The following is a 15658-nucleotide window of genomic DNA, read 5'->3' as shown; positions in this document are numbered from 1 at the left end:
TACCACACAGCCACTCCTGCACCTTGGCCATTCCTATATATATATATATATATATATATATATGTATATGTATGTAAGTGTGTGTGTTATGTGATTATGAGAGTTTAATATGCTAATTTAACCTTGTGATAACCATAGCATTACGACCATTTCGCAGCCTTCATCATGTAATATTGATTTCAGTCTATAATGCATAGCATGCATATTGGTGAAGACATGTGAAGTAATTTATTATGGACTGAAATTATTATTACATGATGGTATCTGTCTTGCAAATTCTGCTACTAAAGTACTCGTCAACCTTGGGTGATGATAAAGACTAATTGTGTAATATGCATAAGGAACTTCTTAACTACATGGCCATGCTTTTACCCATCATCATCATCGTTTAACGTCCGCTTTCCATGCTAGCATGGGTTGGACGATGTGACTGAGGGCTGGTGAACCAGATGGCTGCACCGGGCCCCAATCTTGATCTGGCAGAGTTTTTACAGCTGGATGCCCTTCCTAACGCCAACCACTCCAAGAGGGTAGTGGGTGCTTTTGCGTGCCACCGGCACGGGGGCCAGTCAGGCGGTACTGGCAACGACCTCACTCGAATCTTTTTACACATGCCACCGGCACAGGTGCCAGTAAGGCGATGCTGGTACTTTAATAACTGCGAGCTGGCAGAAATGTTAGCATGCTGGGCGAAATGCGTAGCCGTATTTTGTCTGCCGTTACGTTCTGAGTTCAAATTCCGCCGAGGTTGACTTTGCCTTTCATCCTTTCGAGGTCGATAAATTGAGTACCAGTTACATACAGGGGTTGATATAATCGACTTAATCCGTTTGGCCTTGTTTGTCCTCTCTGTGTTTAGCCCCTTGTGGGTAGTAAAGAAATATATATACGTATTTTTCAGTCTTTATTGGGCGGTGAGCTGGCAGAAACATTAGCACACCGGGCGAAATGCGTAGCCATATTTCATCTGCCATTACGTTTTGAGTTCAAATTCTGCCGAGGTCGACTTTGCCTTTCATCCTTTTGGAGTTGATAAATTAAGTACCAGTTATGTACTGGGGTCGATATAATCGACTTAATCCGTTTGTCTGTCCTTGTTTGTCCTGTCTGTGTTTAGCCCCTTGTGGGTAGTAAAGAAATAGGTATTTCGTCTGTCTTATGTTCTGAGTTCAAATTTCACTGAGGTCAAATTTGCTTTTCATCTTTTCGGGGTCGATAAATTGAGTACCAGTTACGTACTGGGGTTGATATAATCGACTTAATCCATTTGTCTGTCCTTGTTTGTCCTCTCTGTGTTTAGCCCCTTGTGGGTAGTAAAGAAATAGGTACTTTAATAACTGTTCATTATATACAAAATGCTAGGTAACTGGGAAGCTGACATTGGTGTTGTTTGCCTCTAGGTCGAAAGTTTTCATGTACTGCCAAGGTTATTATAGAAATTAACAGAAGGCATACTCGTGAACTGAAGTCAAAAAGCAGTTGAGATGGTATGTTAGTAATGATATATTATTTCAATATTATTTCAGTGTGTTATGACATAATTAGTGTTAACAGTGTTTAAAGAGAAATAATGATGGCTAGAGTAAGGAAGGAATAGAAGTATAGGGAGTTATCTATTGGCAACAGATGCTTCATGTGTGTGTGTGTGTGTGTGTGTGTGTGTGTGTGTGTTTGCATCATTATCATCATCTCACTGGCATAGAAAACTGCTTGCATATATAAATAAACTCAATATATAAATATACAAGGCAGTGAGCTGGCGGAATTGTTATTAGCATGCTGGGCAAATTGCTTAGCAGTATTTCATTAGTCTTTACATTCTGTGTTCAAACTCCAATGAGGCCAACTTTGATTTTCATCCTTTTGGGGATTAATAAAATAAGTACCAGTTTAGCTGGCCCTTCCCCTGAAATTATTGGTCTTGAGCCAGAATCTGAAACCAGTATGTGTGTATGTGTATATGTATTTGAATATGTATACATATATACACACACATAAGGAAATAATCTTATTCTCAAATGCTGGATAATGCTAATGATATAGCATGAGTATTTTGCAGAAAAATCTGTTGGCAGCTTGCCATGAGACTCGAACTCACATTCCTGTGATTATGCATCAAGGGCTTTACCATTAAGCTAAACTGCCTCAACAACAAATTCTTCTGCAAATTTAGGATATATAAATCTAGCTTTATAAGATGCTATCATACGTTAACTTCAACTTACTTTGAAAGTTGACACAAAGTTTGCTTTAGAAGCGTTGAGATGGATTGAAAGATAAGGAAATAATTTTATTCTCAAACGCAGGATAATGCTAATAATATAGCATGGACAGGATAAACTATCCATATTTTGCACAAAATCCATGTTTGAATCTCATGGCTGGCCACTGACAGATTTTTCTGAAAAATATGGATAGTTTACCCTGTTCATGGTATATTATTAACATTGTCCTGCGTTTGAGAATAAAATTATTTCTTTATGTGAATCCTTCAATACATCTCAATGCTTCTAAAGCAAACTTTGTTTGTTGACTTTCAATGCAAGTTGAATTTTATATATATATATATATATATATATATACTAGCAGTATCACCCGGCGTTGCTCGGGTTTGTAAGGGAAATAACTATATAAACATTTTTAGAGAGTTATAGCCAAAAAATAGCAAAAAATGCATTAAAAATGGAAAAGAATTATGGTAAATTTTTAAAAAATAGTTGACTCATCGTAGACATTTTTAGAGAGTTACTTCCCTTATATAATAGCGAAAAAATGCATTAAAATGGAAAAAAATGATGGTAAATTATTTTTTAAATCGTAGACTCATCGTAGACGTGCGCTAATACCCAGAAGGGCTCGATATGGTTAAACTGCACCGCAAAATGTGGGAGTAGTTAGGAATCTAAATCGTAGGAGACAGACACACAACTTGACTTTTATATATAAAGATATATATATATATATATATATATGGAAAACGGATGCTAAACGATGATGATATATATATTGTGTGGAGGTGCAATGGCCCAGTGGTTAGGGCATTGGGCACATGGTACATGAAACCCAGTTACAACTACAGCCGGCTATTACCAGCTGCCAATTCTGTACAAGACATTGTAGATCTTTAGCTGGGCTAAAAAGTCACATTCGATCACAGCACCAATAACAGTTAAGCTTCGTGCAATGGCCATACTCCATCACGAGGGGGCAACAATCATCATATATATATATATATATATATAAAATTAGATAGGGGTTGTAAATTCAACCCTCTAAAGTACTGATTGGGTATTATCTGATGGTTGATGATTGATTTAATTATATTTCTCCATTTTCTCATTTTGTATTATATATATATATATATATATATATATATATTCATCATCATCACTAGATTTAGGAATGTTATTGTTCCAAACCACCATAAATATGAGAAAGATCAAACTTGGACATAGGTTTTTAATGTGTGCATGTGTGTGTGCATATATATGTGTGTGTGTGTGAGTATGTGTATGTATGTATGTATCTATCCATCCACACACACGTGCACATACACACTCTCTCCCTCTCTCTCACTCACTGTAGGAGAAGGTTAATTCATTCTGCCTTGCTTGGTTCAGGCAAAATGTTCAGGCTAGGTGATGGAGAAATACTCGTCATCCTGTGATACCTGCTGAAAATCTAGTCACCCATCAAAAGAAGAACTTGTATTACCTCTAAGTATTTTCTGCAGTCTCTGCTTTGGGCAAAACATCCCAGATATCCATTACACATCTTTATGTATGTGTATGTGTTTAAAAGTATTTATTGAAATACAGATGTTTCAGTAATGGATTTAAAATACATTTGTACTATAAGTAACCATCATTTCTTTAGCAAACTGAATTGTAAATAAATGTTAAAAATTAAGAAATGATGTTTAATGGTTACACATTGTAGCATATATACCTTACAGTTGATGCAACACACACACACACACACACACACCACACCACACACATATATGGTGACAAAAATATATCACAAGATAAGGTAGAAAACTGTTCATTAAATTTACATAAACTCTTTCATTATCAACCCGACTGAAACCACCTCTGGCTCTGTAGTACAAATGTCTTGTTTTCATAAGTTCTGAAATAAAATCTGCCACCAAACCTTAGTCACAATTTATGTTCCTAACACTATCTTAATGATAACTAAGTTGTTCTACTAAATTCTTTGTCATGTTTAAAGTAATTGAAAGAAACACAGAGCATCTCAAAATATACAGTAACGAAAGGGTTAAAGAAACAGGGAAAAATAGAAGGGAAAGTCATTTATGTTTTAGGTGTACACTGTTCTTCTGAAAGAAAGAGTAGCCATGTATAAATGACAAGAAGTGATAAAGGAGTAGATGAACAACTTCCCTATTTTCACCTCAGTCTCTCGTTATACAGGTGCACTTCTATAAAACAGTATTAAATATAAAAGATTTGTCGAAATGTAATCTCACACAGACAATGCATAACCTAGTTTAATCATTATATAAACCTGTTTCTTTATATAAAAGGCTTTGAATATAAGCCAGCTTCATTCAGTCAACTCTCCTTTATAAATAACAAAGCAACACACTTCAACGCACCCTTATTTCCCTGAAGGAATTGTTTAAGGTAGCAAGCTGGCAGAAACGTTAGCATGCGGGCGATATGCTTAGCGGTATTTCGTCTGGCGCTGCGTTCTGAGTTCAAATTCCGCTGAGGTCGACTTTACCTTTGATCCTTTCGGGGTCGATAAATTAAGTACCAGTTACGCACTGGGGTCGATATAATCAACTTAGTCCGTTTGTCTGTCCTTGTTTGTCCCCTCTGTGTTTAGCCCCTTGTGGGCAGTAAAGAAATAGGAATTGTTTTGGGCATGCGTAGTAAGGGAGACAACCATGAGGCTGGCCTACGTGTGTGTGCGCGTGTATGTTGGTGCATGAAGTTAGTGTGCCTGTATACTGCATGAGTTAGTGCATGTGTATATGTATGCATGTTTACTTTATGCTGTGTCTGTATGAGACTTTTGTGCATCATACTGGACAGACCTGTTAGGTGAAATAGAAGTGATGTAAGTAGGAGATATTGGGAAGAGCAGGGGTGTTATTATATGCTTGTCACAATGTGTGTGCATAAGGGTACCATGCAAGCCTGTAGTTAAAGTGAGGATAATAATAATAAACCTGTTGTGTATAGTGCTCAGGTGCACTACAACTCATCAAGGTGCATGTACAGTACATGGAATTATGTACAAAAGTCAGGAAAGTGAACAGTGTATGCATAAAAGGCAAAATATTTTACTTTTTTGTTGTTTAGATAGACATAATTCAGCCCTGCTTTTCAATCTAAGTATTAATACTATGGGATCTTTTCAGTTTGAACGGCAGATTTTAAAAATAATTTCCACGTAACTAAACACTTTTAAACTTCGTATACTGGTAGAATATGTTTATAAAACATCTTTTTCTCTTGGCTTTATTGAGAAAATTCTATAGTTTGTAAGATATTTGTTGTTCTTCAATTTCTGCAATTTCAACCAATCAATGACGTCTATTGAGGTGAAAACATTCTGTGCCGTATGAATATGTCCCATCGTTTAAGAGACAGATTGGGTTTATTTATATTTTTGAAGAAAAAAAAAGATACCTTTCCCCCACCCCTGACCGTAACTAACCCTAACCCTAAAACAGATTGAAATGCAATAGATCGATAGTAGGGTCATAATTATGGCTGACAATTTCATAAGACACCGCTAGAAAAAACTGCCGGTCAAAATGAAAAGATCCAAACTATGCATAGTACTGTTACAGTACACGTGCTGCATACATTTCAGCAACGTTTTCTTGACATGTTATAAAGGCAGAAGTAAATCTGCCTCCAACTCAGTCGCACATCTGTGTTTCGCCTATTTTTTAATGTGTGTTTGCGCATGTATATATATATACACACCTATATATATACACACACACCACACACACATTCAAGCGAGGTCGTTGCCAGTTCTGCTAGACTGGCTCCTGTGCAGGTGGCACATAAAAAGCACCATTTGAGTGTGGCCGTTGCCAGTACTGCTTGACTGGCCCTCATGCAGATGGCACGTAAATGCACCCACTACACTCTCGGAGTGGTTGGCGTTAGGAAGGGCATCCAGCTGTAGAAACTCTGCCAGATCAGATTGGAGTCTGGTGCAGCCATCTGGTTCGCCAGCCCTCAGTCAAATCATCCAACCCATGCTAGCAAGGAAAGCGGACGTTAAACGATGATGATGATGACACACAACATACACACATATCTGAATTTAGTTAGTCTTTTTTAAAAATTAAATCTAAAACATGCACTGAAAAACACCTGTCAGCTGTCGCTGAAGTCACAACCACTATATACATTATACATACAGTTGTTCATAAATGTGTGTGTGTTTATATGATTATTTTGTGTTGTCAGCAAGTGCAGATGTTTAGTTTTGACTCTTGCTGTTAACATTGGGTTACTACCTTTTCCAAGGAACTTTTTTCCGAAATTAATTTTTCTGATGTTAATTTACTTTACTCTTTTACTTGTTTCAGTCATTTGACTGCGCCATGCTGGAGCACCGCCTTTAATCGAGCAACTCGAGCCCGGGACTTATTCTTTTTTTGTAAGCCCAGTAGTTATTCTATCAGTCTCTTTTGCCGAACCGCTAAGTAACGGGGACATAAACACCACAAGCATCGGTTGTCAAGCAATGCTAGGGGGACAAACACAGACACACAACACGCAAAAACGCATATATATATATATATATATATATAATATATATATATATATATATATGCATATATACGACGGGCTTCTTTCAGTTTCCGTCCACCAAATCCACTCACAAGGCTTTGGTCGGCCCGAGGCTATAGTAGAAGACACTTGCCCAAGGTGCCACGCAGTGGACTGAACCCGGAACTATGTGGTTGGTAAACAAGCTACTTACACACAGCCACTCCTGCGCCTTACTTGTTCATGTCATAAAAGTTATTTTACATAACAAGTTTATTTCATTTAATTGGCTTTCCAAAAAGAAAAAAAGACAAAAAAGTAACATTAACAGCATTATGAATTTTGTTTTGATTTCATTTGTGATGATGTCTTTGTGTAGGGGCTGGCATTTCAAAGAATAGACCCAAAGTTTATTCTGCATGTTTTAAAAAGGCAGCTAAAAGGAGTTGAGGCAAGATTTGCACTCTGACCTTGGAAAACACCCACCAACAATGATTGCCTAAAAACATGTGGTTGTCCTTGCATACTGGCCTGTCCCTTGCATCCCCCTTCAGCTGAGTGATCCTAATCTTACAGGCTTGTGGGTGCTGGGGCCATGTAAAAAGCATCTGTGCTAGTTCCACATATAAGGACCCATGCCAGTGCTGTGTAAAAGTACCCAGTACACTCTGTAAAGTGGTTGGTGTTAGGAAGAGCATCCTGCTGTATGTATCTGTATATGTGTATGTGTGTGTGAATATATGTGTATGTATATTTATATATATATGTATATATATATATGTATATATATAAATTATTAGAGAGTTAACCACTATGTGGATAACTCTAGTGCTAAAAATAGCTCCGAAGCAACCACAGAAGATTTGTTTCCAACTAGAATTAACATACATTTATTCGTTGTATTTCACTTTCCTTCCGTTAAATGTATGTTGATTCTAGTTGGAAACAAATCTTCTGTGGTTACTTCGGAGCTATTTTTAGCACTAGAGTTATCCACATAGTGGTTAACTCTCTAATAATTTATGTATAAATTTGTATTTTCTCCGTAGTGTTTTGTGCTAAGCCACTCGGTGTTAATTAATGGTATTATTAAATTAATATCGATTTTTCACCCTCATTTATAAATTTATATATATATATATATATATATATATATATATATATATATATATATATATATATATATATACTCTTTTACTCTTTTACTTGTTTCAGTCATTTGACTGCGGCCATGCTGGAGCACCGCCTTTAATCGAGCAACTTGACCCCGGGACTTATTCTTTTTGTAAGCCCAGTACTTATTCTATCGGTCTCTTTTGCCGAACCGCTAAGTATTGGGGACACAAACACACCAGCATCGGTTGTCAAGCAATGCTAGGGGGACATATATATATATATAATTATATATATAATTATATATGGCTCAGTGGTTAGAGCATCGAGCTTACGATTGTGAGGTTGTGAGCTTGAATCCCAGACAGGGCTGCGTGTTGTGTTCTTGAGCAAGACACTTTACTTCACATTGCTCCAGTTCACTCAGCTGTAGAAATGAGTTGCGACATCACAGGTGCCAAGCTGTATCGGCCCCTTTGCCTTTCCCTTGGATAACACTGGTGGTGTAGAGAGGGGAGGCCGGTATGCATGGGTGACTGCTGGTCTTCAATAAACAACCTTGCCCAGGCTTGTGCCTAGGAGGGTGACTTTCTAGGTGCAATCCCATGGTTTGTGTCTAGACTGAAGGGGATCTCAGAATATATATGTGTGTGTGTGTGTGTGTGTGTGTGGTGTAAGTATATACAGGTGCATACAAGCAAAACATACGGTATATATTTGCGTGTGTGTATGTGTGTTTTCTTATATAAGTGCAACCAATTTGTTCAGTAGCTACCAAAGCTTTCCTTGGCAAACATCTAACTATAGCAGCAATCACTGCCATACTACACACACACACACGAACTTGTAACTGATATTCTATCCTATGTGTATCACTGTGCTATGATAACTGGCTGCTGCTGTAAAAGACACTGTTAGTAACATAAGCTATAACAGTAATTTCTACCAAATTTTACATTAGATCAGATACTGGCCAACAGAGAGTACATACAACAGGTGAATGAAACTTTGTAGATCTAATACAGTTATACTTAACCCTTTAAGCATTCAAATTATTCTGTCAAATATAATCCATATTTTATCCACATTGTTTTGAATTAATCATGCCTTACCTCATACTGCTGAAATTTCAAAGATGTCCTTCAATATTTTTAGAATGACATTGAAGAGTAGGTATGAGATGCCAGACCTGGCCTGTTTGAACATAAAACACGTAGAATATTTGGGTTGGATATACTCTTTACCCTTTTACTTGTTTCAGTCATTTGACTGCGGCCATGCTGGAGCACCGCCTTTAGTCGAGCAACTCGACCCCGGGACTTATTCTTTTGTAAGCTCAGTACTTACTCTATCGGTCTCTTTTTGCCGAACCGCTAAGTAACGGGGACATAAACACACCAGTATCGGTTGTCAAGCAATGCTGGGGGACAAACACAGACACACAAACACACACACGCATATATTTATATATACATATATACGACGGGCTTCTTTCAGTTTCCATCTACCAAATGCACTCACGAGGCTTTGGTCGGCCCGAGGCTATAGTAGAAGACACTTGCCCAAGGTGCCACACAGTGGGACTGAACCCGGAACCATGTGGTTGGTAAACAAGCTACTTACCACACAGCCACTCCTGCATATTGGTCGATTTAAATGCTAAAGAGTTAAACTTAATGTTCGTAATTGGTTTCAAGACATTGCAACGTAACATGAAAAAGCATTTAAAAAATTTATTAGCTCATAAATGGTTTGTACATGTTTCCACTTGTATGTAATTTGATTTTCCATTTCTGTGTATGATTTTAGGTGTTTTTTTAAATTTCTATGTTTTTAAATATGTTCACTGAGACCAACGTAAAGCCTGATAAATGAATTCACTCCAATCAATTTGAAGAAGCACAAACCTTTGAGTAGGATTGTAATAGAAAATTCTTCTTTCAATGAATGAATGATTTACTTTTTGCTTGCTTCATTTGTATGACTAATTATAAAAGGATAAAGACCTCCCTTGGTCATCAATGATCATGGATCTGCACCTTGAAAGTTCTCCTGTGAGGCACAAGTCCAGGCAAACAATTAAAATCTAAAAAAGTAGAAATACTTATTGGCCACAGAAACCCACGATATACTGAGGAGTCCACGATATGAATTTACAAATATTAGCCCAAAAAATCCGCGATCTACTGAGTTTGTGATAGATGAACTGTGATATGGCAAGGATTACTGTATAAATATAAATATATATATATATATAAATATATATATTTATATATTTATATATAAATATATATATATAAATATATATATAAATATATATATATATATATATATATATAAACATTATGTGTGTATAGCTACACCCAGGAAGTTGTTGGTGTTAGGAAGGGCATCCAGCTGTAGAAACACTGCCAGATCAGACTGGAGTCTGGTGCAGCCTCCTGGCTTCCCAGAACCGTCCAACCCATGCTAGTATGGAAAACGGATGTTAAACGATGATGATGATGATTCCTTCACCTCATGGCTGTTTCCTGCACCAGCTTCACATAGCAGCCCCAACCCATCCAAAGTACCTTAGATCGCAGGATGGCCTGCTGTGCTTATTTTGGATTGTAGGGCGACCTGCTGTGCTTGAGGATATCTAGTGAGTCAAGTACATCAACATCAAAATAAAAATCAAATGGAAATTGTAGTTGTGATATCTGTGCTGGTGGCACGTAAAAAGCACCCAGTACACTCACGGAGTGGTTGGTGTTAGGAAGGGCATCCAGCTGTAGAAGCATTCAGATCAGATTGGAGCCTGGTGCAGCTTCCTGGCTTCCCAGACCCCGGTGGAACCGTCCAACTCATGCTAGCATGGAAAACATGTTAAACGATGATGACGTTGATGATATATATCTATAATATGAATTGGACATGGGTGATCATTGTATTCTTTCTTGTCTTGAGGTTCACAGCCAAACGGCTGGGTGGATTCACGTGAAAAATGGCACACATGTGGAAACGGGTGCATAGATTGGAATGCAGTTTGTATTTTTCCCCTAGACCCCATAGTTACTGAGAAAATCGATTAAAACTTTTCTAATGGAAATCCCCTATTTGTTCCACCGTTAAAACAACCAGTTGCTCACACAGCATACATACATACATACATACACACACAACATTTATATATATATATATGAACATGTCTCGATATACAACTGTATGCATGAGAATACATACATAAAGCAAAATATACAAATCTGCACATATACATACATGCATATATACTATACTATACTATAACATGCATTATCACTATGGACTCCGTGTGGGCAGTCATCTAAAAGTTTTTGTTCGTCATGATGCTGACATAAGTTCCTTGTCTTTCCTGATGAGAAGGCGGCATAATGCACCCCTTATTCCTTCGAAATTAGGAATATGCAGTCTTCGAAACATATGTCGAGAATAAGGGAATTTTGTTAAATCGTCGTTCGACTCCATTCTTTCATTTATTTATAGTTAAAAAAAACACACAAATTTCCACACGAAAGTACGTGATCTCTGCCCTTGGCATGTAGCTTCAACCGTGTTTTCTGACGTGAATTTGCCACCCGAGTATCGGTTAACCGAATTATCCATACTAGGATAATTCATTCAACTACTTAAATATACATGCATATATACATACAATCAAACATACCCTGTTGTTGATGTTGAAATTCCAATGAAGGTGCCTTGGATCTAGGTTAGAAACCAGCTCTTTCTCTATTGGCAAGAAATCTTGAAATAAAAGTGAACAATGACATACATACATGCAGACAAACTTACATATCAATGTTTTGTTATAAATTAAGAAATGTTTTGTTTTTTTTTGTAATTTTTAAAGGATATGGACTTCAATGTCATAACTGCAACTCGTTTTATAATGAAGGCTGTGGGCTATCATTAAGTAATTCTTCTGAATTTGTGACGAATTGCTCTGATACGGACAAGGGATGTAGAAAAGTTGTGCAGAAAAGTAAGTATCTTATTTTTATAATTACCAACCAATATCCAATGATTTATTATTATTCTTTTACTGATTTCTGTCATTGACTCTGGCCATGTTGGTGCAACACATTAAAGAATTTCGTTGCTCATATTGATCCCCTAACTAATTTCAGTATAGTATTTATTTTGGTGATAACTATGTATGTTCCATTAAATTAAATGATATGTCCTATTAAACTGTTATACATTACCATTAAATTATGTTACATGTCCCATTAAATTGTTATATGTCCTATTATATTGTTATATACTTCATTAGATTATAAATTGTTACATGTCCCATTAAATTATGTTACATGTCCCATTAAATTGTTATATGTCCTATTATATTGTTATATACTTCATTAGATTATAAATTGTTATGTCTGTTAAATTATGTTACATGTCACAATATATGTTCCACAAAATTGTTCTACATCTCATTAAAAATATGTATTCTAATAAAGTAGATTATGTTATATGCTCCAAAACTTTTAACTCACCCTTTAATTATATTATATTATATTTTTATTTATGCACCCTTTTTGAGCCTAGCCAGGCTCATGGGCCCGGTTTCCTGGTTTCTGTGGCGTATGTGTTCCCCCCAGCTGGACGGGATGCCAGTCCATCACAGCGTTACTCAAGAAACAGGAAGAGAGAGTGAGAGAAATTTGTAGTGAAAGAGTACAACAGGGGCCACCATCACCCCCTGTTGGAGCCTCGTGGAACTTTAGGTTATTTTTGCTCAATAAACACACACAATGCTCGGTCTGGGAATCGAAACTGCGATCCTCTGACCACGAGTCCACTGCCCTAACCTCTGGGCCATTGCGCCTCCACTAATTATATTATATGTTCCGTTAAATTATAGGACCTACAAAGATACAATATAATCAAGTCCGGCTTTGTAGACTAGCGTAAATTTGAACATGAACTCAAACACAAAACATCTAGGGAAATCTGTTGGTGTTGTAAAGCGCCAGTTGACAGTTGTTGACAGGAAGGCTCACATGCTTGGTGGTGTTGAGCAGCACAAAATGCTATTTCAGTAGCTATGATGCAGTGGACATTGAGCTTTTGTGACCAAGGCATTTAAAAAAAAAAAGTAGTGACTCTGTTACTGAGATACATCAGAAATTTTGTGTTTATTTTAATGTGGACCATCACAGAGAAATACCTCATTAGAATCCATTATTGGTTAATCCACATTACTCCATAAGGAGCATAAGGACAGTTATCTGGTTTCTCTGGTGTCTCTCTCTCCCTCTCTGGATGGGAAGCTATAATGCATACACACACACACAGGACTTATTCTTTATAAACCTAGTACTTATTCTATCAGTCACTTTTGCTGAACTGCTAAGTTACGGGGACCTAAACACACCAACATCGGTTGTCAAGCGATGCTGAGGCGAGGGGACAAACACAGACACACATATATATATATATACATATATATATACGACAGGCTTCTTTCAGTTTCTGTCTGCCAAATCCACTCACAAGGCTTTGGTCGGCCTGAGGCTATAGTAGAAGACTCTTGCCCAAGGTGCCCCGCAGTGGGACTGAACCCGGAACCAATTGTTTGGTAAGCAAGCTACTTCCTACACAGCCACTCCTGCGCCTATTGTGTGTGCATGTTTGTTAGTATCTTCTTGCCTTGGTTCCATGTGATAGTTGAAAACCAGTGTCCAGCATCATATGTCCTTCATTTCCAATCTCCCATGAAAACATGTCTGGTCATATGGGAAATGGTCATGGGCTGGTGATAATATAATAATAATGAAATTATTGTATACAGTGCTCAGGTGCACCACAACTTGTCAAAAGTGTGTATAAAGCATATACAGTAATGTACAAATGTCTGGAAAGTGAACAGTGTATGAGTCAGATACATGCTTGTGTGTGTATGGAGGGGGGAAAATCAGGTGTTGGCGAATCTCAGGAAGCATGGAAGTTTTGAAGGATGCAGTGCTCCGATAACTAAAAACTGATGTCGGCAGTTTGTTCCATGCTTCATCAACTCTTAGCGTGAAAAAATGTTTCCGAAAGTCAAGGGAGCTGTGCTGTTTTCTGACTTTGTAAACATGTCCACGGGTGTTAGATGGGTGGAGTTTGAAAAGGTGCTCAGAGTTATTGTTTGTAAGATGGTTGATAATTTTATGGGTGTCTTCTAAGTCAGCTGCCAGAAGTTGGAGTTTCAAAGTATCCATGCCCAGGGAAGTATGGCGTTCAGAATATGGCAAATGCCTGATGGAGGGTATTCTCTTGGTTGCACGTCGCTGAACGGCTTCCAGATGATTAATATCGTGGGCAAGATAGGGGTTCCAGACTGGTGATGCAAATTCCAGGTGAGGTCGCACCATAGCTATATAAAGCTGCAGATAGATAGCCAAAGGGGATCTAGCTATAGGAGAATCTACTGAAGCAAAGTATGTTCAACCCATGTGAGCATGGAAAAGTGGATGTTAAATGATGATGAGGATTTTGTTCATGAAACTTTAGATTAATCTTATCAAATTATTCTTTGTATTTTTCAGTCAAAGTCAAGGAGGAATGGGAAACACGATACATCAGACAGTGTGCAGAAGATGGTGTAGTCGGCAAATGCGACTATAAAGTTGGCACTGATGATATAAAAATGTTTTATTGTTACTGCACAGACAAAGATAAATGCAATAGTGGATCAAGCCTGTACAGTACAGTTTTCCTTGTATTTATTGCCATCATTGGACAGTACCTAAGCTATGATCTTTAGCATTATTCACATTACAAACTCTATTTTTTACATAAATTTCTTGCTAATGACTCCCTCCCTTTTTTTTTTTTATAAAGTTTGTTATTTACATAATTTTTTTCGCTTGTTCCATTTGATTAAATAATAATCTGTTTTCTTCTAGGTTAAAAATCTTAAGCTTAACAACTCAACTCATGCAACACTAATTTCTTAAACCATTTTCATTTCTCTTTCTTGCATTTTTTTTTTTTTGTATTCTGATGTTTCTCATCTTAAATAGTGTTATTTAAACAAATTTCACTCTAATTTTGATGAATTCTAAAAGTAGAATAGTAATTTGCTTTTTAAAATCGTTTTTTTAGTTAGACTACTTAACATTTGAAATCTAACCTCTTCAGACTTGATTAAAAATATTATTTACTTAGTTATATTTTTTGCTTTCACTTGGAGATGTTACATTTTACTTCTATCAAAAGTTTTATGTGTCTGGTATTCTGAGTGGGGTATAAAATGTAACTTTTTGTTTGTAAAAAAAAAAAAACCCAATAAAATATGTTCTTGTAATTAATATTGCTTGGTACCTGTTAAACTTTAGGATGAAGCTGAAAGAATAGCTTAAATGGATATTTTTGAAAGTCGCATTTATCTTATAAACAGATCATTTTGGCGTGAATAATAAATAATAAAGAAATAGTCATTTAAAAATCTAAAGATTAGGGATGCAAATTTTCTGCAAGGTTTAACTCTGTGGTTAAGTACACCACAATTATGAAAACCAAATGAATTTTCTAGAAAAATAAAAACTGAAAAACCGACATAGAGGGCAGCTGCATCGAACTCTCTCATGCACCTAGCAACACCAAATGGCGGTGCCCCAGCATGGCCACAGCTCATGAGCTGAAACTAGAATCAATCAATCAATCAATAGTGTGATTTCCTCAATGCTGATTTTACAATAAAGTCATTTTTATGGTCTACACTGACAAAACTAGTAAGTCGCTTTTGAATTTGCTTTTCATTTCATTTA

The 15658-nt window shown here is 36.9% G+C and overlaps 1 protein-coding gene across 1 annotated transcript in view; it reads left to right on the top strand.

The window, feature by feature from the left end:
- The window catches only part of LOC115211811, a 37289-nt gene extending 21863 nt beyond the window's left edge, over positions 1 to 15426 (top strand). Inside the window, exons 2-3 of the mRNA XM_029780517.2 lie at positions 11752 to 11883; positions 14435 to 15426. Of these exons, the coding sequence (XP_029636377.1) occupies positions 11752 to 11883; positions 14435 to 14652 (350 nt within the window). The 3' untranslated portion in view covers positions 14653 to 15426. The remainder of the gene's footprint in view (positions 1 to 11751; positions 11884 to 14434) is intronic.
- The last annotated feature ends 232 nt before the right edge of the window (positions 15427 to 15658 follow it).

The sequence above is a fragment of the Octopus sinensis genome, linkage group LG5, assembly GCF_006345805.1.
Source record: "Octopus sinensis linkage group LG5, ASM634580v1, whole genome shotgun sequence".
Lineage (NCBI taxonomy): Eukaryota > Metazoa > Mollusca > Cephalopoda > Octopoda > Octopodidae > Octopus > Octopus sinensis.
This window is presented reverse-complemented; position numbering and strand designations above follow the sequence as displayed.